We start from the raw sequence: 24735 nt of genomic DNA, 5'->3' as shown, positions 1-24735 counted from the left end.
GGGACTTATTCCAGTGTGAACGCGATCTGTACTTAGTTCATGAGAACTAAAGAGTTCTCATGAACTAAGTTCTCATGAACCTTTGTGGGAAAAGTACTGCGGTGTGAATGCGCCTAATGACTTCAGTGTACCGCTACATCTCCATTTAGCAGTAGTTGAGGTTCTGTCTTATAGTAGACAGAGTTTTGCAACTGTTACAAGTCCTTCATATAGGGCAGACCTACTCTTATATGCTGGTACTAGGAGAAAAAGGGCAACATTGAGGGAGAAAAACGTGTCCTTAGCTGAAGCACTAACCCACTAAAGGACTTTCTATTGAGAATGTCTGCCACTGATGCCACTGTCTGGACAAGTTCTCCTCGACACCTGATATGTGACACAGTCCCGGTGCCAAATCCCAACTGTTAGGCTTGTAGTAGCAGTGTGTTGTCCTTTTTACACCCCAAATCGACAATCCAGAGCTGTGGCCATTTCCTCTCTAGCTAGCTAGATGTCAAATAAATGTACTGGCTTTGGACTTGGCCTGTTGTACACACCTTCTGTACACACACATACACACACACACACACACACACACACACACACACACACACACACACACACACACACACACACAATGTCCGATGATCTGTTCTCAGTCCCTTTGTGCTGCTGCAGCAGACTCCTGGGCGTGAGCTTGGCTTTGAATTCGTCATAATTGCATTTAAGGAAATTAGTTAATTAAGTTAGGCTATCAACAGTTCATCTCGTCATAGGGCTGTATGATCTTCTTTTTTACTCACGTTCACATGTGTGACTGAGGGAGATTGAATTGGCAGGAGTAATTTGTGTAACTATATTCTGCTTGCAAGGATTTACTGATGGTCTGAAGATAAAAATGTCTATGTTATCTATTATTCTAAATAGTTGAACTATTCAAAGGATCTCTTTGATTGCATTTCATTTAGCACAAATGTTCCTTTTATTCTGCCTCATTTTGCCTTTGGATAGTGGATATTTAACAGCACATTTATGTGTTCTTGAACTGTAGATGCTTGCAGGCACATTATGCCAATAATGTGTTAATAAATGTCCCAAAAATGCAAAAAAAGTCCTTAAAGAAACACAACACCTAGAAATGTGTCTAAACTTACAGCAGCTTTGCATTGCATTTCTTTACCCAATTACTCTATTCCAGCTTGTGTGCTTCAGAATAGGTTTATTTCAAGTCAGCATGAATATGTATGTGTGTGTGTCTTTGTGCATGTGTGTGTGTCTTTGTGCAAATCTCCCAGCGTGTTTGTAGTCTAAGGAGGTTTTCATCATAGCTTATCTGTGACAGTTCTGTCTCCGTTCTGCATGCAGATCAATAATAGAGTCACAGATGACTGTACTTACTGGAGCCACACAGACACACACAGCCGAGTGTGAGTGTGACAGACAGAGCCTGTCTGTGACTGTGGAGGATATTAGGCTTATTAGGAGTGTCTGGGTCTCCGAGTGACTCATGCTAGCTCAGTGTTTGTTTGCATGGTAGCAGGTTAAAAGGGCTTAACATGAGAATGCATCTACCCCCTGCTTCCTTTGCCTCCTGGCTCATTTTGTTATTCCCTCACTCCCTCCCTCCCTCCCTCCCTCTCTCCACCTCCCTTCTGGTCCCTGCTCTGTCCTCTTTTCAACCTCGTCCTCTTTTTTCTCGCCTTTCCTCCCACACATTTTTGTTTGGTTCCTTACTCAAAAAGAAAACTTTCTCAAACTCAGATTTTATGACAGCTTTGGAATATGTTTTGTTGTGTTCAAACTGTGACTTTCTGTGGGGATATGGGTGTCAACAGGGGTACATCCTACGGTCTCAATATAAGTGATTAAAAAGGCCCTTTTATGCATTTTTCGTCATACCCTTCCCTTTAGTGTTTTATACTGTATAAGTTTGTATGCATGTAAATGGTCTTTAAAATATAAAAGTGTTTAAAATAGGTAATTCTGTGTTGGTTAAACCAATTGGCAAATATTTACAAAACTGATATTTGACACAAAGATGAGTTTGAGTTACCATGCTATTATAGTGCAGCCAGCCAATCCATTTTGAACATATAGAAACTGTGCAGTCGACTGTCTCAATCACATGGCCCTTGCCTTTCAGGTCATCCCTTCAGGCCTCATAACCTTGTAACAACTATATGAAAAATAGCTGTAGAAAAATGTGGACAATCGTAGCAAACCTAACCCCAGCTTTAGAGGCTGTCCGACTGTCAACTCTGGGAAATGACAGCCCTGAAATCATAACAATAATAAAAGTTGTGAAAAACATCAATTTAACAACCCAGAGCAACTGTGTACAGCTTCCATGACAACAAGAAATTGAAGTCAGCAGGGCGGATAGGCTTCTCACAACAGTAGAATAAAGCAATAGCATAAACCATCATACATAAACATAATGTGGCCCTGGGTGAATGAAGGGAAACATAAGATTATCATGCTCTTATTGACTTACTGCCTGCTCGGCTGATCCCGCCTTGTGTGTCATAAAGTAACCTGCTTTTCTTTCATTAGACAAACAGTCAAAGTAATTTTCTACTACAGTGTTGCAACTGAAGTCACAGCGTGTGAAATATCATTGAGTGTAATGCGAGGTCAAAGCTGGCGTCAGGTCATCCGCAATAAGTCTGAAAAGACAGTATTGTGCAAAACCATGAAAATAATCCTGTCCCCCCCCAAACATTTCCCTTCCTGCCTTACTCTTGTCTCCATTCACCTGTATAGATTGCTGGCCTTTTTATCTCTTTCTCTGCTGCCCTGTCTTTGCTTCAAAGTCGCTCCATAACATCAATACGCAGAGTTCAGTATGGACCACAACGAATGCTAGTGTTTGAAATGTACCTCGCAACCTTCCTTCCTATTCCCTCTCGCTGTGAGATCAATACCAAGAACACACACAAGAAACCACCACTGTTATCATCAAGCAGTCGGCCTTCTTTGGATCAATAAGGATTAAAAAATGAACATCCTCATCGCTTACATCATCAAAACAGGCACCATCATAAGCATTAGAGTAATTTCATAGTCCATATGTCTGAGCCAATAAAGACATACTAATTTACATCCAAACTGTCAAGAAAGGTAAAGGTTGCCATTCAATGTTGCCAAATAATGCCAAAGATAATTAAAGAAATTCTAAAGATCACAAATTATCTGTTGACACACAATGTGATGCTCTAATGCAGGGGTCACCAACCTTTTTTAGGGTGAGGGCTACTTTAAAAAAATAAAACTAATCGGGGGTTACTTGTACTCCTCTTTTTTTGTTTTTTGCAGTGTATATATTTAGCACATTTTAACATTTCAATAATCCAAACATCTTTAGAATATGATCACAACCAATAACAAATCACTTAAACTGGTTTATTCTTATGTTATGTTACCTAGTTAGCATTCTTTCTTTTTCTTTATACATATTTTACTAATCACTCCCCTTTTAAACTGTTTTTTTGTACTGTCCTATACACATTGGAATGATTTCTTACTTTATCTATATTAAATAGATAAAGGTGTGCTCTCCCTAGCTCTCTCTATCTCTCCCTCCCTCAATCCCTAGCTCTCTCGCCCTCCCTAGCTCTCTCTCTCTCCCTCCTTCCCTCCCTAGCTCTCTCTCCCTCCCTAGCTCTCTAGCTCGCTCTCTCTCCCTCCCTAGCTCTCTCTCTCGATCTCTCTCTCCCTCCTTCCCTCACTAGCTCTCTCTCCCTCCCTACTTCCCTCCCTAGCTCTCTCTCCCTCCCTAGCTCTCTCGCTCGCTCTCTCTCTCTCCCTCCTTCCTTCCCTCCCTAGCTCTCTCTCTCTCCCTCCTTCCTTCCCTCCCTAGCTCTCTCTCTCTCTCTCACTCCCTCTCTCTCTCCCTCTCGCTTGCTCACAGAGGCTGTGTGCTCCTCCGTGGCGATGACGGCTTGCGTAAAAACATTATAATAAACATATTTGTAAAGTGGGGGGACACAAACGGGATTTCGAAAAGAGCGGGGGACATGTCCCCCCTGTCCCAGGTGGAAATTAGGCCAGGCGTGTGTGTGCGTCAAGTGCAATAAACATATATGCAGGTTGCAACACACACAGAGTAAAACTCTGCCTCTCATGTGCAGTATAGGCTGGCACGACTAGGCTGTTCAATGGGGCTGATGTGTTGTGTAGATTCTGCTAGAAGGAAAATCAGCGGGGAGTGCCACATTGCTTTTCTTCTCGACTGCAACGCTGGTCCCGCAAATCAAGCAAGAACGTGATTGGTCGATATTCATTGGGGGGTGGGGGGAGGAGGGGTGTTAGATAGATATAGAGTTGTAGTAAGTAGATAGAGTTCGCTATGATTTAGGTTTCGTTTATGTATAGGGTAGATTCCTTTAATTACATTTCCTTTTTTGTTTTGTGTATTTTATACATTTTGGATTTGCTTGGCGAGCTATTTTTAGAACATGCCCCCGCGGGCGCACCGTTTTGGCTACCCTAATGTGACACACACGAGGGTTTGTTTTGCCAATAAAGATTTTCCTTTAATCCAATGAGAGCCTTTTTAAATCTTTTTCAAAATACCAAATGGTTTACCTTAGCTGTACTCAAAATGTGGGGACATTGGCTAAGACAAAAAATGTGTGGGAGTTTTATCCAGGCTGAATTATGGTATAACCATTCCGAGCACTGGCATTTAGAGAGAGGAGCGGGCAGTGTTAGACGATGCCGTTCAGGGGCATCGTAGAGAGCCGTGTTTCACCAAAACAACCTTTGAAAAGAACACAAACTTCAAGAGACAGCTCACATAAAAACATTTTCATTGTGTGAGGTCTCACAAAACTCACACTGCCATTTTTTTTGATTTAATAAATGTAAGCCCATTTTGACTAGAGCTTAACAGAATTTCAGATAGTTAAATGATCGTTAAAGTTATTATACATGCAAAAATAACAGAAAATGATAAGACATTTTACTGAATATTTCTGGGTTTTGGTGTGACAAAACAAGACATTAAAAAGGCATCAGTTGGAATGTTTTCACGTTTTTCTGACATTTTATATACCACATAATTAGTTTATAAATCTAGAACATAATTGGAAAATTAGTCTGTAAAGAAATTAATCGTTGCAGCCCTGATTTTGTCATAAACATGTGTTTACATCCAATTGGTAAATGAATTGTGCTGTGTGTGTTATTTTGACAATGATGCCTTTTTGCCAAAAAGTAATTGACATGCAAACAAATGCTATGTGTGTAAACTAGAAAAAACGAGAAAAAACGTGAATCCTACAAAATGATTTGATGTATCAGTCTCTAACGAAAGTTAAATGATGAATATGATCTGTGTGCATAATTACAGCAGTAACATTAAAGTCTATCGGAGTGAATATAACTCCAACTGGCAAATACTGCATAACTGAATCAAACTGAGCCAGAGAGCTTATTTGTTCCCCTCTTTCCTCAAACTCCATCTTTCTCTCTCTGATCCTCTGTTCTCACCACTTTTGATACTTAAAAAAAACTCTACAGTCATATAGAGGCGTTCAGCCCAACTGTAGCTCAAGGGACTATCTCTCACATTAATATAAAGAGAGACGTTAACTCTGCGATATCGCTCCACAGTTCACATCCTTTATGGCTCAGCCATATGCAACACAGTGCAGGCTCGTCGCTATGACATTGACGCTCTGTCTTTTGAAAACATCAGTGGCCCGATATGAAAACGTATGGGAAAACTGCGTAGAATGTTTCCTAATTAGCAATATAACCATATGCCATATTTACAGAGTATATAATCGAGGGGGAATGTGAGGAGCCAGATGTTTTTTCTTCCCTGGTGCTTCATTTTTTGTTTTCAGGGCTATGGATCTAGAGGAATTAATGAACAAGGCTCAATGCAGGCTTGTGGCATTTAAAAGTCAATTTTGAGTCACATATGCCTCCAACACACTAGAATCCTTAATAAATGAAAAATAGTACACGCCTGCAATAACAATTGGTTTTCCTTGTTAAGAAATATCATTCAGCATGCTCATCAGACCCAAGGGCAGACAAGCGCAGATGCAGACATAGACCAAAAACAGCTGAAAAATGAGAGGCATAATAACGTGATGTCAATTTCCCAATTGATTTGAGTTTCCCCTGTACCTGAACCCAACCTTAGACCAAACCGATTGTTATCTGCAATGCATGAATTAATGCCAACCTTACCCAAAACCCAAGGCATCGCTGTGAGAAACACTATTTAAAAAGAGGAGTATAGCTTGACACAAGACTTGTTACACATCCATCAGCCCTGGCAGGAGACAGTAGCACCCGAGGGTCTCCTGTCTCCTGCCACAGGTGGGGTCCCACTCTCTATCTCTCTGCATCATCTTATCTCTTTTCCCTGTTGAGCGAGGTCGGATAATGTTGAAAAGATTCATTTATATCAAGCTGCCAGCAAACCAAAGCAAACCAAATAACAGTTAACTTAATTAAATACACCTTGCGTGACACGATCAACAGGTGATTCTACTTCAGATATGGTTGCTATGGCAACTGGGAAATAAGAGAACCAGCAGCAGAGTAAAGGAAATCACACAGGATGTTGTTAGTCTCATTATAGGGCTATTCAGGGTTATTGTAATTGTCCACAGGGCTATAGCCTCATTATGGTGCCTATGGGAATGTGAATTATGTAATGTAATCTGTTGATGATGAGATGGGGCCAGTTTTGATAGGAAGTATTTTCTGCTTCTCTTTATTCTTATCTATTTATTGACAATAGATAGTTCTTTTTTTAGGAATTTTTACAAAAATGTCTTAGAATTAATTAAGCCTCAGTTTATTCTGGCATCCCATTGGCCAAAATGTTGGCGACATATTTATGAAAACAAACATGCATGTTAACATAACGGGCATATTGAGGTCAGCAAAAATGATCAAGGTCGTGTCTATTTATTGTGCAATGAGTAGATAACAAAACAATGTAGTAAGAAAGATCAAGGCTTGTCCCTGGGTGTTTCTCAATCGCGAGCTGCTCCAGAGCCACTATTTCAAGCCTACTACGTCATCGAGTGCCGCCGAAGTACTGTTCCAATGTCCAACATACTTGGAATTCTACCAGCCCGGCGCAATTTGTTTGGAGACATTTCGAGGCTGCACATGTGTAGACTCTGCGGTCTTAAAATCCCCACAATGCTTTGCGCACGGACCAATTTCCCCAAATCTGTGGCGTAAAATGTAAGGCGGGGCCTCTCATATGGCGCACACCTGCACACTTGCTCGCCTGTTCCACTCTTCGTTTTCCGAATGCCAGGAAGTATTCTTGCCTCGCTTCTGAAGCAAGACGCTCGGAAGCGTGCTACCAAACAAGCGTACTCGCGATTGAGAAACACCCCCTATATCGTCCACTCCTACTCACCAGCAAGACCTTGGATGTAGAACGCTCTGTCCAACCGACCTGACATTACATGTTTTGACTCTTTCGATTGCCTCACAGGGAGTCCTTGAAATGACCATTAGTAACGTTTCTTTGAAAATAATTTTTCAATTGAATACAAACAGCTAACATTTCTTATGCAGCAATATGCCCCCCTCTGCAAACATCTTGTTAGTTAAAGTTTGCTGATGAGGAGCAGAGGGAGAGCCACAGTACTGCGGGTCTAAGCTGGCAGCAGATCGCTCAATGCATGTGCACGCACACATACACACACACTCAACATTCAACGGCCAGACAAGCAGCCGGGCATCCGATTACTGGACAACTGTCGCAAATATGCAGAGCCAAAAAGAGCCAGATAAATAGCCCACCCCGGGAGGAGGCAACACCTCGGCCAGAAGAGTGGAGGGGCCACTGCGGTGCCACCAGAGCTCTGATATCTGCACCGGGCGTGTGCTCGCTGTCAGAGGTCCACTCGGAGGGGGGGGGGGGGGGGGGGGGACTCAGGATTAATTTATTTGGATTCCCGCTGTATGAAGAAATTAAAGGACGGCGCAAGTGGAAACAATTCACAAAGGGTTTAAACTGTTTAAAACAAATGCTCAAATTATGTGTTTATGTGGATTCAAAAGTCATAAATAATCTACAAAATGGAGGAGAACGATCTGATTGGAGCAACTGTGACAAATAATCCAACTGAAACCGGCATGGACAATGACTATGTTTTAAAAATGCGCTTATCCAGACAAGCTTGGTTTGGACACTTTATGGGCAGAAGAAACATTTATATTAAAGAAAGAATTATACATTTCTGTCTTTTTATGCCTTTAAAACTAACTTGAATTTTTATTAAAATTAATTAGTCAATTATTTTTTATATTTTATTGTAATGTAGAGACAAGGCTTTTAGTGACAATCATGTATTGCCTTACAATATGTAAAATAAAAAAAGTCTAAATATGATATTTGGCCTCAAATCATCTGAGGCCTGGCGCCTCCTCTGCAATCTTTGGCGTCCCCCCAACGGGGGCACGCCCCCCAGGTTGGGAACCACTGAGATAGAAGGACTTTAGCCAGGAAGCAAGTAAACACTAGGCAGAGTGGGGAACACCAACACAGAAAGCAGAGAGAGATACCAACGTCCTCTGGGGTGTCCCTTGTGATATTTCTTGGTCGTAATCAATTCAGGATACTAAGTTACTTTTAACTCGTTGGAGATTGCTAGGCACTTTTGTGTGAGATCAAATTTTAGATCAAAACGCAACAAAAACAGGAAGAATTTAAAGAGAATTTTAAACTGTTGACACAAAATGTAGAAAAAACTAAAGTGAGATTCCAACAAGAGAATACAAAAGGGATTGAGAGGGAAACTGAATAACTAAATAACAAGTTGAGGGTAGAAGCCTCCCTAAGGCAAGAAAAATGCAGTTGTTCTCGGTTTTACCAATGGCAGGCAAGACAACTAGCTTAGAAGTTAGGCATTTTAGCCATTGAATTTGGCTAATGTCTTACAAAATGTGTGATAACCATGTTGCAAAAGTTACTTTGAGCTCAAGTGATAAAGTAAATAGAAAAGAGTGGTGTGTAATTGACCAATTACATGCACAATGAAATCATAATCTCCTCAGTTTATCCACTTTGTACGGAGTTTAAACCCACAAGAATCACCAATGCACGGAATGCAACCTTGACATTTGGGGCGGAATGGTCCTTTAACTAATGAGGCCATGTATATCACACTCCTTTTTCCCAACAGACAAAAACATTGTCTCAGCTTGACTGATAGAGCAACACACATATTCACACAGCGGATTTGTCACTTTTGAAGTGATAAAGCAGCATATGCCGTGGCAGACACTGCAACCTGTGGTTATTGATTACAACTGGAAACAAAGGCAGAGCTGAAGATCTCATTAGCACTTCTAAAAGTATTTTTGTTCCATATCACAACAGGCGCTGAATCCTGAACTGCCAGCCCCCCTCACAGTCAAACAGCTGCACTTAACACTCAACACTTAATTCAACTGTTGTAGTTTGACCTGTCTGTCCATCTGGGGACAGAATTCCTTTATTTCTGCGTACTTTTTTAATAGAGCTGTCAAATACAAGTTTATAGGACAGACAAATAAAAAGACTTCTAACTAAAGAAAAAAAAAGGAACATTTTGGTCGATGATTCACATATCAATTGGATTTGAGGACTATTGCCTTGTGACAAAAATATGTGGTGTTTCAATAGATGTAAGGACCCTCGATATTATAATCTTCTCAATTCAGGGTAAGCCCTTGATAAGCTACAATACACAGTTTCACAATCCCGTATTGTTTGCTCCTTTTTTATCGGTGGTAACAGCCAAGGTGTCTGAAAACAACAAAGAGTTCAATTCAATTCAAGTCAAAACCTTTATTTATCCAGGTAAAATCCCATTGAGATCAATGATCTCTCTCTACTGCTGCAGGAAGACCTGCAGCAGTAGGTTCCACAAGAAGAGTTCCTGGTCATAACAACAAATGGTTATATTACATATACCCTGCTCAACCGGTGGTTCGTCTGAGAGTAGTCTGACTCATTGGGTGTAAAATGTGGGTATATGGCTGCTATGGACAGAATATTTGTATGTGTTATGCTATGTATTTTGTAGAGCTCTGTCGATACATCCTGTGCTTAGTTTGACTGGCTTAAAGAAATACAAACAAGAAGGAATGTTCTTTTCCCCTATGGCAGAACAATAATGTGTGGAGCCAGACCTTTCTCCTGTGCTGACACAGCACCTTGCAGGTTGGTCTGGCTATGTGAGACTACTTTGGGGTAGAAACTAGAGCTGCTCCTTTGGGAAAGCCAATAAGACTGTCTGTGAGGGAGTTTTTCAAAAAAACAACAATACATGCTTCCGGGATTCCAGGTAGTGATCCTCCAAATGATACATTGAATGGATGGTTTAATAGACTTTATAGAGGGATAAGTGAATTAGATTAAGTCTATCATTCTTAACCATTTGGATTATGAGTTTAAAAGAAAAAAAGACTATAGGTTAAATACAAACTAGTTTCAGCTCAAAAAGAAAGGTATTCATTGAATTTGTGTTAAGAATTCATTGGGAATATACTGTTTCCATCAACACCAGGTATAAACAATACAGGATTCTGGTGCAATATTGTGTTGGTTAACAGTATCGAGACCCTTTGAGTCTTTTAAAATGAAGTTGTTGCAAAACAATTAGATCATTTTTAGAGAACTATATTTTTCTGGAACCATTGCCTTTCGCCAACATTATGCTAGACAACTGTCAGCACAATCTAAATAAAGTAAATGTGACACAGAAGCATTGAATGAGGGTGAATTGGTAGCTAGCAGCAAGTAAAGCTAACCTGGGTGACACCAATACATCACTTTTGGTAGTGGTGAGAAAAAGACCTGAAACATGCACCCAAACGGCAACAAGACCTGGAGTTAGAACATGGTAAACCAGGCAACTCACAAAAATATATCACATAACTTGTTGCTAAAGAGGAAAACAAAAGACTACACCAGCAAAATGCATCTGGGCCATGCTAAAAGACATTTGCTAATAGCTAAATGAAACGGAGGAAATAATAAGATACAAAAAAAAGCTATTCATTTTCTACTAGTGATGTTACGTATTGCGTCGAGGCTTCGGAGCGTGTGTCGAGTAATCCCTGAAGCTTTTTGTGAAGCATGTATCGAGGCTTGTATAGTTTTGGGCCAGTGACGTCATCGATGACAAACGAAGCCTCGCTGCCTGTCAATACCACGTGACTGCTTCACGAAGCGATTCAGATCGGTTGAACCGTTGAACCACAACGCTCATAATACCAATGGATGTATAATAAGAATCATATTACCCCTCCTGTACCCGGGCCCGGTGACACGATGGAATCAAGAGAGCTCAGACCCTCACTCATATAGAGGTCGGAACATGTCATAAGTATAAATAGATATAAGCATAAATAAATGTAGGAATAAAAACATGAACAAATAAATACAGGAATAAATATGTTGCCGTGTTTTCAGGGAGCTTTAGTGTGTGTGCTGTGGCTCAGCTGGAAAGCAGTTGACTCATCATGACGCAGGGTCCCTGGTTCAACGACTGAACAATACGTATTTGTTGTTGTTTATAAAAGCTACAGCTAAATGAGATAATGTAGTTAATAAATGTATTCTTTGATATGGTTTAGCCTTTCTCAGGCTACAACATGGTTAAGTTTATGAATATTATTAAGGAATACAAATCCCTCTTTGCAATGTTTACCAGCCTCCTTAGGCTTTTCAATCACAATCATTAAACTGGAATAAATACAATATTGTTAACATGATAATATGATTTAATGTTCGTTGTTTAGAGTTATTCTAAGGCTTTACTCAATGGGAACTCGGTATGAGATAGATAGAGCACACTGTTGAGATGTCCAATCTGCCTGTTTTACACACTTTGACCAACAGGGGGGTTTGTGTTGAAATGAAGCCCATGATGAAGCCTCATGAGATGAACCCTTTTGCAAACCAATTGCCTGGAAAGCTTCAAAGCTTCATAAGGCTTCATTTCACCATCACTATTTTCTACGTTCTTTGCTAATTCATGTACAAGCAATCCTGCTTAATTTATTATTATTTTTAATAAAAAGAGCTAACCCTGTTCCTGTAGTTGTCTTGTTGTTCACTTTCCTCCTGGCAAAAGGCTGAACTCCTGAACCACACCTGGCAAAGTAGATGGGCCTGGATGATTGGACTGTGCCATTCTCCTAAAACCATAGGGGTGTTCTAATATGGGATTAGTTTTGTATCATAAAGATAAAGCAACACTTTTTCAGAATAAAGCAAAACTATGAGTTTAAAAGAAAAAAAAACTGAGTCAAGCAAAATAAAATAAATTTCAAAAATAAAACTATAAGTTGCAAACAAATCATTTGTGTAATCATGTGAACTATAAGTATTTTTTCTTTGTTTTAATAGGTTTTTGTTTGCAGTTCTTGTTTCTTCTTTCTCAATGATCAGACTTTTGCTCTCGCTGCAGCTCTTCTCTTTTGCGCTCCCTCATTGGTGCGAATGCTGTTTACAGCATTCCACTATAGTACTTCAAATCTTTATTCTTCCCCTTAAACTTATTTCAGCCAATACTTTGGCTCTCCATAACTTCAGCTTATTTTCAGCTACAGAAACCATTCAAATATTAAACTATTCAGCCTGTTCAGGAATCGATGGGAAACCTTCAACTTTTTCAAAAATATTTCATACTTTTTGAAATATTCAGCTTTTTAAACTCTTTTTTTTACATTGAAGTCAATGGGAGATGCCTTCAAATCCTGTTTTCCTACACTTTGCGCCAAATGCATCTCCTTCCACATAATTTCAGCCAGACCCTTCATTCCAACTTTCAAATGATCACAAGACCTTCAGCTATTCAAACTTGACTTTTACTTTTGATATCTTTTCAACTTTTTGAGATATTGAATTTAGTTTGGAGCTTGGTAGAGAGGCCTTTTTCAGATTTTAACATTAGAGTGGATGCAGCAGCTCGTTAACTCTAGAGTGCTTTGATCTCAAAACAGAGTGCAGCACAGCTCGAAATTCTCCCCCAAAAATGTTTTAAACTTGCCATAATTCCCAAACCCTACACTCCTCAGACATATTTTTTCATGGAAAACGTAGGAAAACCTCTCCTACTGTAGGTTGAAAAATAAAAAATAAATAAGACAAAATATTAAACAAAATGCCTCTTGAGGGCATGAAGTGACAAAAACGTTCAACATTCCTCCATTGAAGCCCATTGTAATTTCAGGCAGATATTTCCTCACGGTAGCAGCCACACACCTTTAGTTAAACTGCCAAAAAGGCCACATTATTAACCCGAAACTACACAAAAATTACACTTCAGATACTCAACTTCCTTGACATGCTTCACGTTTTGAAATTTCACAGATATCTGTTATGGTTCTTCCACAAAACGTTCACATGTAAGAGGTTTATCTCTCATTCAGAACAATGGAAACCTGTGATCTCTACAGAGCTCATTAGCTCAACTATAAACACCTGTGTAATGGAACACGATGATGTCATCGCTCCAGCTGACATGCAGCAGACTTCAACAGTCCAGCTGTGAAGACATCTTCGGGACAGTTTTGAGATTTCTTCAAATGCCGTTGCCATGGCAACACAATAATCGCCTTGAAACACGGTTTTCTCATAGCTTCAGTGAAAATACTCCAAACAGCCCAGAACTTCACAGGTTTGATAACGATGCAGCCATCAATGCATCTAAGCGTAGTATGGGGTGTCATCAAATGTCGTTGCCATGGCGACAGACCACTCGCCATGAAACACGATGAGGCTGTAAGTCCAATCGACACTTTCCAATCGTCCCCCAATCTTCACTTGTATATCACCGGTCCATGCCTCAACAGCTCTACGCCAAATCTGAGATCTCACCATATGCCGTTTCCATGGAAACGCATCCCTCGCCATAAAATATGATGAACACTAGGTCTGGTCTGTTTAAAAAAGCAAATCTGCCACTTTTATATTGCAGAATTTGTTCAATTAAAGCAGTCTTTAATTGTTTGTCCTAAACATAGCAATATATGCTTTTGAAATGTAACATGTCTTTGAAAAATAATAGTATACAGTTTATATTGTGCATCACCTTTAGCTTAAAAATACATAGATGTGTTTTTTTAATCTATAAAATAAATAGACAGACACTTTATCAATCCCAAATTGGGAAATTATTTAACAGCAGCAGTGTGTTGAGGTATTAAAATATTTAAAGTTGGAATAAAGTATGAACTACACATCACAAGTATAATGCACTGCAATCCATAAGATAAGTCCGATATGTTCATGAAAACTCCCCAGGAGACACCAACACTAATGTGGCCGAGTGGACTCCGGCGTTTGCTCTATGAGTTGCACTGTATGATCTGTGGTGTAGTGGGCTGTCACTCAAAAGCTGAGTAGCCAATGGGGACACACCCCGGAAAGTCCCGCCCACCTGGGATGTTTGTGTCAAAATCTCAAACAAAAAATGATGGAGCGCAAACGAGAGAGCTGCAGCGAGAGCAACAGTCTGATCATTGAGAAAGAAGAAACAAGAACTGCAAACAAAAACCTATGTTAAAACAAAGAAAAAATACTTATAGTTTACATGATTACACAAATGATTTGTTTGCAATTTATAGTTTTATTTTTGAAATTGATTTTATTTTGCTTGACTTAGTTTTTTTCTTCTTTTAAACTCATAGTTTTGCTTTATTCTGAGAAAGTGTTGCTTTATCTTTATGATACAAAACTAATCCCATATACTAATACCATGGGCGTAGGAAGCATCCTGAATGTGGGGGGGACATTTTGAAGGGGGGGTGTCGGGGTCCCCCCCCCACGAAAAAAAAAATAGTAGATGGTGGTTTGATACTTTTATGTGGCTATACTAGCATGAGGAAAATGATGGGTACATTTTGTAATTTCATCCAGTAGTAAAGAAAGGAAACATATTTGATTATTAATTCAGAGCCGTCTTTGAATAAACAAAAAGCAGTTTAAATGCCCATTTTTTGTACATTTATATACAACAATAAATATTTGTGAGTGCATTGAGAGATATTGTTGTGGAGAATCATTTATATATAAATCGCAAAATACATTTGTGAATCTTTCTGTGAGCATTTATTAATATTGAGACTGATCTGACTCCATACAGATGTTAAGTTCACCTAGGAATGGTATCATTGACTTAAATGTTCAAATAAATGTTGCTCTTCTGTCTATATTGGTCATATGATGCCCCTTGACTGAAATGTTTCCTGTTCAATATCCCCACTGATTTCCTTAACATTCTGGGATGAGAGTCCACATCACAATTTACTCTAAACTGTCATTTCCCTTTCATCACTCACCTCAGCAATGGACCTCTCTCCACTGTCCCTGTGTTCTGCCTCTGACTCACTCTCAAGCGCCTAGATGTCAAGAGAGGTGGTGAAGTGATCATTATTCATTGAGCAGTATACTCTTTCACATTGAACCATAACAAGTCATACTGAATGTAAATACAACTGACTCTAAAGTAAGTCCCAGTCTGTGACATTGGACATTTTGAAGACTCAAAGCCCCAAGCAGTAGAATATTAGCTAGTCTATGTAATGTGCACAGAAAATAAATAGTTAACTGAATACTGGGATGGAAATTGCCTATAAGCACTCAGTAAAACATAAACACACACACAAAGCTTCTGAATGATAAGAAGTATAATTAAAACATAATGTACATTATCATTTTGAGAGAGAGTACCGAAGTTAAAGAACTCAGAAAATAATCTCTTATCGAACTGAGGCTCCAGTAAAACACACTGACTGCGTCTCTACATGGACATCATGGTATTTACATGAGCACAGAGAGATCGGGTTATTCATGTTCCCTGTTTACATGATAAATACTAGTAACCTGGCATTTCGATGCCTTTTCTCATCTAAACTATTCAGTATTTGTATCTCTCTATCATGACATAAAGACGAAACTCATCTTCAGAAGTGAGACGCCGCCGCCGCCATCACTGTTAACTGATTAACTGCTACCAGCTGATGACTTACTTTCCTCTTCTTTGAAATGTTCTTATGTCCATGTTGTCTGGGGGAGAAAACATATCAAACCAAGAGATCGTCAGCTTTGATTTTTGCTGTATTAACCATTTCCTGAACATTTGGTGTGTGTGCCTTACGGCCCGTCCACACTACAGCGTCGACAGCTTCAATCTGCCCATTCACTTTGAATGGGGTGACGTCACGTTGCCTCGCTTTTTCGCCGAACTGAATTGTGGGTAGCATAGCGGTCCGTCTCTGACGCCGGAGACGCTGGAGTAGCCAGCGCCAGCCAATCAAATCCCGTTTCGGAAAATCTGACAGCTCAAGCCGTAGCCAATCAAACCACGTCTAAGCTGGGAGAGATATCCCGCCGTTCATTTCTATAATTAAAAAAAAATGGAGGAGAAACTAATTATCGCTGTAGCAAATCACCCGGTTTTGTATGACCAGACCCTCTTCACCTACCGGGATACAAACCGGAGGAACCAGGCATGGAGGGAGGTGGCAGAGACAGTGGGTGAAACTGGTAGGTTTTCGCCTGTTTGGGGAGTTTATATATATATTGCTCCCATAAAATCCCCGGGGGTTTTTGCTTTGTATGTCGGGGGCGGGAGATTCATGTGATTGGTTGTTGGTCACGTTGCTTGAATAAAATCCCCAAGCTTCAGACACGCCCAGCTCCAAGCTTTTTTTGAAGCTGTAGTGTGGACGCTCTGTTACGGTACGTCCACACAGCAGCTTTAGACGAATCTTCCACCGCTTCCAACGCTTCGCTGCCCATTGACTTTGAATGGGGATGACGTCCCTTTGCCTCGCTTTTCGCCGAACTGCATTGTGGGGGAGCGAAGCGAAGATTTCCAGGATTTCCAGGATTCAAAAGTTGAGCAATGTTCAACTTTTGAAGCTGAGCTGGAAGCGTCAGCCAATCAAACACGTTTATGCAAATCTGACAGTAGAAGCGCTAGCCAATCAAACCGCGTGTAAGCAGGGAGAACCAGACCGCAGTTCATTTCCTCATATTCCAAACGAGAAATTACGGTAGCAAATCACCCGGTTCTTTACGATCAGAACTATTAACGGGATACAAACCGGAGGAACCAGGCATGGAGGGAGGTGGCAGAGACAGTGGGTGAAACTGGTAGGTTTTCGCCTGTTTGGGGAGTTTATATATATATATATTGCTCGCATAAAATCCCCGGGGTTTTTTGCTTTGTATGTCGGGGGCGGGAGATTCATGTGATTGGTTCTTCATACAACAGATCTGAGCTCTCCAACTATGACAACACTCCTTGAACATGCGTGCGCTATGGGAGAAACTGCCTTGGTACAAAGTAGCAGTGAAAACATGGTACGGAGTTTCATTGATTTGGGCATTCTCTCAATAAGCAAGTGGAATGGATTTGATAGTGAAGCACTGACATAGCGCTCTACAAAGTGTGGCGAGTGGATAGACCGATTCACGGACTTTCCACATGGTAAAAGTGGGAGGGTCTAAACTAATCATTTGAAAAAGTGGGGGGGACTTGTCCCACCCTCATATAATGGCTGCGACGCCCATAAATGAGTCACTTCAACCAGGCCACCCCTGCTTTAAGTGGAGCAATGTCTTCTTTGCCCTGCAATTTACTATTTACTGGCCAGCATGGGTATGTAATCCTACAGTCAGGAAAGGAGGCCAATGTCACTTGGACAGAGATATTGTAATAATTAATCTTAGGCTCTAGAGCAGTTCTGTTATGTGTTGTCACTGCAGATTAAATGCTGTCCCTTATGTTTGCAAGGACATGCAGCGATTACACTATTTAAAACAGCAACAATACTAATGTTTAGGAGGTAATTGAAGAATAAATCGTATACACATTACATACTTTTTGATTAGTGTATTTTGCCAAATCATTCATCCTTTTGGCAATTACATCCAAGCTGGACAAAGTGGACTGCCTATACAGGGGAAGACTGGAAATCACAAGACACTCTGCTTCTCACTAAATAATAAACCCATTTAATCAAGTGAGTGAGAAGATGGAAGTCTTTATTCCATCTGTGTGCAGCTGGGTGTTGAAGTGGAAAAAGGTTTTTTTGTTTGGCTTCCACACCTCTTCCATCTCCCAAGTTGGATCTGTTTTAAATGGAGGCTATCAATGCAGCCCTGTGACAGCGTTGAGCAGCTAAATGCATGGCCAGTTAATTAGACACGTGAATGAATCGGTTTTAGAACTTTTTTGCTGCTCATTGTTGGTCCACCCCTCAAATTGAAACGAGAATTACAATGCCGGCAGACTAGGAATTAGTTTGAGACGGACGGAATCCCCACTCGCTTAATGGAATCAAAGAGGAGAAAAGATGATGGATTGTTTGTGTCTAGTGTGTGTGTGTGTGTGTGTGTGTGTGTGTGTGTGTGTGTGTGTGTGTGTGTGTGTGTGTGCGTGCGTGCGTGCGTGTGTGTGTGTGTGTGTGTGTGTGTGTGTGTGTGTGTGTGTGTGTGTGTGTGTGTGTGTGTGTGTGTGTGTGTGTGTGTGTGTGTGTGTGTGTGTGTGTGTGTGTGTGTGAGTGAGAGAGAGAGAGCCAAATGCTTTAATCACGTTACATTGTCCTGAGAGGCAGGCTAAGTGTGTTACCGCTACTGTTTTCACATTGGGCTGGTATGGAATGTGTTCTGTGAGATCAGAGCAGAGACGACACCAGTGTCCAAACTCAATCAGCAGAAGATAATATGACGGTCACTTAAAAAAAAAACTGAAGGTCCTGAGCAGAACAATGGACTCCTGCGGCAGCTGCACATTGTTTGGTTCTTCGTAAGAAGCAATCGCTGTTTTTAATAGAAAATGAATAGCATGTCATGTTTGCAAAGCTGGGGATTTGCTTTGTGCCATTAGACCTGAGCCAACAATCAATTTGAACTACCAAAAGCAGTCGCTTTGGTCCACTTGGAGTGTTACACTGACAGGGGTGGCATGATTTTGGCACCGAATATGACATTCTGCTCTCTAGTTCTGCACACAAATGTATTCTGGGTGATGTTGTCACACCTGATTAAACCTGACAAATTAGGAAATTAGAGAGGTTTAAAGAGATTAGGTTTCTATGTTAGTGTGTCACATGGTCTGTGTCGCGCCAATTCTACAAGCAAAAAACTAAAACCTATAAATGTATAGAGTTGTGGCTATAACACTCATGTGTCATAATAATAAAAGAAAACATAGTGAAGAATGATATGCAGTTTATGCGAAAGGATTTGGTCAGTAGCTAGTCACATGATCATCAAATCCAGATTAACTGTGTAGGAATCAAAGTCAGATTTCTTTCAAGTTCAAAGCCTCCTGCTGCAAAGTGATATTGATTAATTCCTCGTGCGTCTCCGAGCTTAAAGGTGCTGCGGTGTGTGTACTCAATGTGAAGGAAAGGGCTTTAAGATTGCATCTTCATCTTGTCAGTAAACCTCCACCTGAGTTTTTGACAGATCTGTATCCTTTCTTGAAGCAAAGAAGACACATACAACCAGGTTTATAAGAGGTTTTAAATGATCATTCTTGCGCTTTAGTTTCCACACTTAGTTTAAAGTGATTACAGCCAAATTGCCTCATGTCCCATTCACCTTCCCGTTGTCATTCTGCAAGTTCATAATGAGGACAAGAAAACGAATAACACTAGTGAGAACTGATAACAGCTAATAGCCTACTTGTTTTTAAAATGAGGTCAGCTGAAGTGAATATAATTAATGGAATTTAGTTGCATAAAAACTTAATAAGTAAAAACTGTTCGTCTTTGTTCATTTATAAAGCTACTCTGGAGGTCACTGTCTTTAAAAAACGTACAACCATCTTTTATGTTGTGTGGTTACAAATGTAGTCAACTAGCTTGCATAGATAATAATACGCTAGCTTGGTGTACAGTATTTCACAGCTACACCAATCATATCATTAGGGCTGGCCTATCAAAGTACACTGACTTCTATTTGTTAATCCGTACATATTGTATATTCAATAGAGATACTCTATACATATGTCACTGTTGATATGTGCATATGTACTGTTTTGTTTATTTGTTTATTATTATTTTACTGTTTACAAGTTTTTGCTGTTTATGTTAATTGTATTCATTTGCAATTCATGTGCAATGCTTGTCTAATTAAATCAGTTGCACACGCAGTACATGTTTTTCAGGGTTTTGTAAGCGCAAAATACCATGGTAGAGTTGTAATGAACTGTCACTTTAACAATGGCAAACTTTGCTAATCCATCATTTAGTTTGACGTCCTGTTGTAATGGAACTCAATGTGATGTGATGTCCAGATCTTTGTTTAAAAGAAACCGTGGTTACTTATTAATACAAACAAATGATATACATATCTTATTTGAATATTCAGTCAAAGAAAAATATATAGCTACCAGATGTATGTATTTCTTCCCATTTGATATACGGTGATTGTGTGAATTATAAGAAAACAACAATATAGATACATGTTGCATTAACTAGTAGGTGTGTGGGTAAGGTGGTAAGGAACACAATCTTGTGCCCCACAGGAATGCAGGAGGATCTCAGTCTCTCTCTCTCGCCTCAAACAAAATGGTGTGTTTTGACATGTGGATTCAATCATCTAGATCAGGGGTGTCAAACTAAATTTCATCGCGGGCCACATTCGCATAAAGGTTGCACTCAAAGGGTTGGTTGTAACTATATATATAAAATAATGTATTATATCACATTAATGCCTCTGAATTGGATTATTATCGGATAGGATAATAACTTAGTAATTAACTACGTTTGAAAGCAGAAGTCCAGGGCAAATAATTGCAAGTCTCTTGAGTGCGCATGTCACAAAACGAGATGCATTGTGGGACATGTAGTGTATGGGCATCCTGCTTCTGTAAAGTGACATGTAACCATATAATAAACGTATTATATTCTTTGCAAGCTCTTGCAGGGCCACATAAAATGAAGTCGCGGGCCGGATTTGGCCCCCGGCCTTGAGTTTGAGACCCCTGATCTCGATGACTTTTAGACACAAAAGTGAACCTCTAATGTGACCAGCTCTGAAGCCATTCACCTGCAAGAGCACAACTGACACACACAGGTAGAGCGTTCAGAAGAGGATCTGACAGGTGTGAGACATACACACAAACACACCTGATGCTAGTCATGCTTCCGGTCTCAGAGCCAAGCTTGCATCTCTCCAGCTGACTGGCAACGATCTGCCGCTCTGCTTCCAGCTCCCTGGTCAGACGTTCAAACTGCAACTCCTGGAGGGAAAGAGAAAAAGACATGTCAAAACATTCTGCTCATCAACACATTTACAGCCTTCCTGAACATTATTTTGGCCATGTTGTCAAACACATTTTAAATTGTTGTGAAATGGACTCTGCCGTCTGTGGTGGGAGAACAGGCTAGATATCACTGTGTCTGGCAGAGAGTCAGTGAGAAATGTCGCAAACAGTGACACCACACTAACGCCATCCCATATGTGACATTTGTTATTCTGCTACTAGCAAAGTTGAGAAACAGATGAAGTGTGGGGAATGTAGAATGTTGTTGTTGTTTTCTACATAAAGTGTCAGTTTTGCATTAAAGCTTTAGTTTGAAGCCTGCCTGACAAGCACGCTGTATGGATTTACACCCTGCTGTTACCATGTGGTGGCTGATATGAAGGGAGGGATGAAAGAGGTTGTCAGTCACATCACCCCAGCTAAATACCCATCACGTAGATGCCATGTTGCGCACCCTAAAGAAGCACTCTCCATGAGAGAACTGGATGTTGATGTTCATAAAACCAGGTGGATCAGGAAGCAGTTATGCGACAATATATTTGTTTTGTTTCCCTAAAACGTTATTTCTGTTCTTGTTGAATATCTGTCCTACCGAGTCTGTCAAGAAAGACATAGAAAATAAACCTAAAAAGATAGATGTCATACACAAAATGAAGCTAAAGCGTAAATTCAGTCAGGAAGACTGGCTATACATTCATTCACTCCTCAGCTGATTTTACCACAATCTCCAGCAGCGAATCATAGTGCTGTCAAACTTTACATGTGTTCTCCTCTCTCCTGCAGTCAGCTGTGATTTCAGACCCAGTTTGAGAGAATCCAAAGACCACTTCTCCTCAAATCTAGATCTTCAGCATCCCCGTCATCCCACCTCCTCATCAATCCAGATGTTCAGACCACTCATCGCCAAAAACAATTAACATTCTATCATATCGCACGTGTCAATAAATGTTCTTTAAACAAATAATTAAGTGTTATCCTTTTTCTACTAAAAGAAAGTATATATAATTGTGCCAAAAACACCCATAAAATGTTCTAGAATAACAGTAAACTGGCAGTTGATTACAATTCTTAAGTAAAATACATGTCACATTGGATGGGTCAAATACAAAGACTACATTTCATTGTGTGTGCGGTGCTGTGTACGTGTGACAATTAAAGAGGATTTTCTTTGAATCCTCCATTTTCATTTTAAGTTCTCTTTAATCACTTTTGTACGTGTGAAAGAATGTGTTTTGATGAATGGTTCTTCCATTGTTTTCATGCTTAATTTATGCTATTCAATGTGTGATGAACCACTATCAATTAACTTACGCACAGCAAACAAACAAACAAACCACACAAATGGCTGATTATATAGTATTTGTGTCTGCTGCTACGATCATTATAGCTGATTAAACGTAACCTGTGATTTAACCAACTTGTGTGAAGAAAACAAATATATATTTGGATCGCAGATGGTTTTAAATCAAGCCAAGGGCACTGAGATCCTGCACACTGGAGCAATGGTCCTGAAATTATGATTTAGATCTTAAATTGCTTGGACATTTTCCTGGTAGCTTTCCAGATAATAAAAGTGATGGAATTATAATAAATCATGTCAGAGCTGGAGATACAATCTATAAATGCTCCCCGGTCAGCATTTGCATACAAAGGAGATACTCTGAAAGAGATGTGAGCTCATCTAAAAGTTATAAAAGTCTGAATTGTAATCTGATTAATCTCTATAAATGTAATTCAATATAATGATCAATTGCTGACTTTTAAAGTGACAACAGTAACTCAATGTGTGAGGATATTTGAAGTGACACAAGCACACATGCAGGACAAATATGACTTATTATAAAGGTAAATAAGACACTTTTCAACACCCATTAGTGCCCAAATTGTTTATGTGCAAAATAAATGTCCCATTGCATTAGTAAAACCAAATCCTTGTGGAGTTTCAAGCCTAATTAGGCTTCATACAGTGCATTTAGAAAGAAATTGCATGTCGTTAAAAGTGAATAAAAAGACTGATCTGTTTGCACAGACACCGTCAGAGACAGATCTTTACTATGCTAGTTTTTTACACTTAAAATGCTCTCAAAATATAATTTTTACAAGAAAGAAGGAACATTAATTTGATTAGGATTACACATGTGTATCTTCATTTTAAGAGTACTGATGGAAAGCCGAGTAGTGGTCCGTGGGAGATTAAATGCCTGATGATGCCTGAGGCGACTCCACGCTTCTCACCATAATGATAACATTTGATTAGAATGAATCATTGATGTAATAGGTTAACAAATCAGATTGCAATTGTCATTGTCATTATGCACTGGCTCAAGTATGGACACAGATAAGTATAAAGACACATGACTAGCGTGCACATGCATTGGTTTTAGAGCTTGTTCAAATAAGAGAGCAGAACTTCTACACATTAATACTAGCTATAGTGACCTTAAAGGTGGGGTATTTTGGAGAAACCAGCTCGAGTGCGCTAGAATTTGAAAATACACAACCGTAAAAAATCTGCCACTTCCTTACAGAGCCCCTCCTCCAACACACACGAACGCGCACATGACCAATGAGGGCATGAGATAAGTTTGTGCACAGATGGAAGTCTGACAGGCAGGTAGGCCATCCAGTTATTGGTCGTGCTTTTTACAGTACCACGGCTTCCGCAGATTTTGTTATGGATTTTTTGTCAAAGCACTGAAGATATTCATTGATATCGGGATGTTAAGAGAATTCCATGGAATATAACAAAAAGTGTATCTCGAGCCGGTTTCTCAAACTTACCTACCCCACCTTTAAGTTGATATATATATATATAAAAATTATATATATATAATTTCACCTTTGTATCTGTAAGTGGCCATAAGATCAATCATCACAATGTTAAAGTTTAGTGTGGAGACAATGATCTGTATGGATGATTTGAGTGTCTATGGTCTCCCTGCTGAAGGCTCATTTGGAGATAAAAGCCGTTCTCCTTTGATAAGTTGCAAACACAAACCAGCCACTTGCTACAAAGCTGCTCAAAAGATGCAAGAACAGCCGTCACACAGAGTTAAGAACTGCTCTTTTCGCATCTCAAACATCGCCGCCTGCAAGACAACAACAAGATTGTCCCCGTGGGATTTCACTTTTTCAAATCAAATCAATCTAACCACCCGAATCAGCTGATGTAGAAGCAAGAAAAGCGAGAAAAAACAACCTACTTCGAGGCATCTTCTCCGGAGCAGAAGAAGGAAAAGATGAAACGCCTGTGTGTTGCTTTGTTTGTTTGCTTGTTTGGTGCTGCTACAGCTGAGGCTGAAGCGAGCTGACTAACTAGCTGGATGGTGAGCCGTGAGAATTCACTTGTCACTTGGCTTTTTTTTAAAGCATCCAAACAAAAGCTCCCTCCTTTTCCCCCTTTGCCCCTCTGATCACTTCTCCCTCTGATTCAGTATTGACAGGCAGACACCTGTTACTGCAGAGGATCAGGCATGGTCGGATGAAT

The 24735-nt window shown here is 40.0% G+C and overlaps 1 protein-coding gene across 4 annotated transcripts in view; it reads right to left on the bottom strand.

Moving 5' to 3' along the window:
• The window catches only part of ctnnd2b (catenin (cadherin-associated protein), delta 2b), a 218098-nt gene that overhangs the window by 110729 nt on the left and 82634 nt on the right, over positions 1-24735 (bottom strand). For all 4 annotated transcript variants that reach the window (XM_034104424.2, XM_034104425.2, XM_034104426.2 and 1 more), the window contains one exon: positions 21112-21224. In XM_034104424.2, coding sequence (XP_033960315.1) covers positions 21112-21224 — 113 coding nt within the window. The remainder of the gene's footprint in view (positions 1-21111; positions 21225-24735) is intronic.

The sequence above is a fragment of the Pseudochaenichthys georgianus genome, chromosome 17, assembly GCF_902827115.2.
Source record: "Pseudochaenichthys georgianus chromosome 17, fPseGeo1.2, whole genome shotgun sequence".
Taxonomy (NCBI): Eukaryota; Metazoa; Chordata; class Actinopteri; order Perciformes; family Channichthyidae; genus Pseudochaenichthys; species Pseudochaenichthys georgianus.
This window is presented reverse-complemented; position numbering and strand designations above follow the sequence as displayed.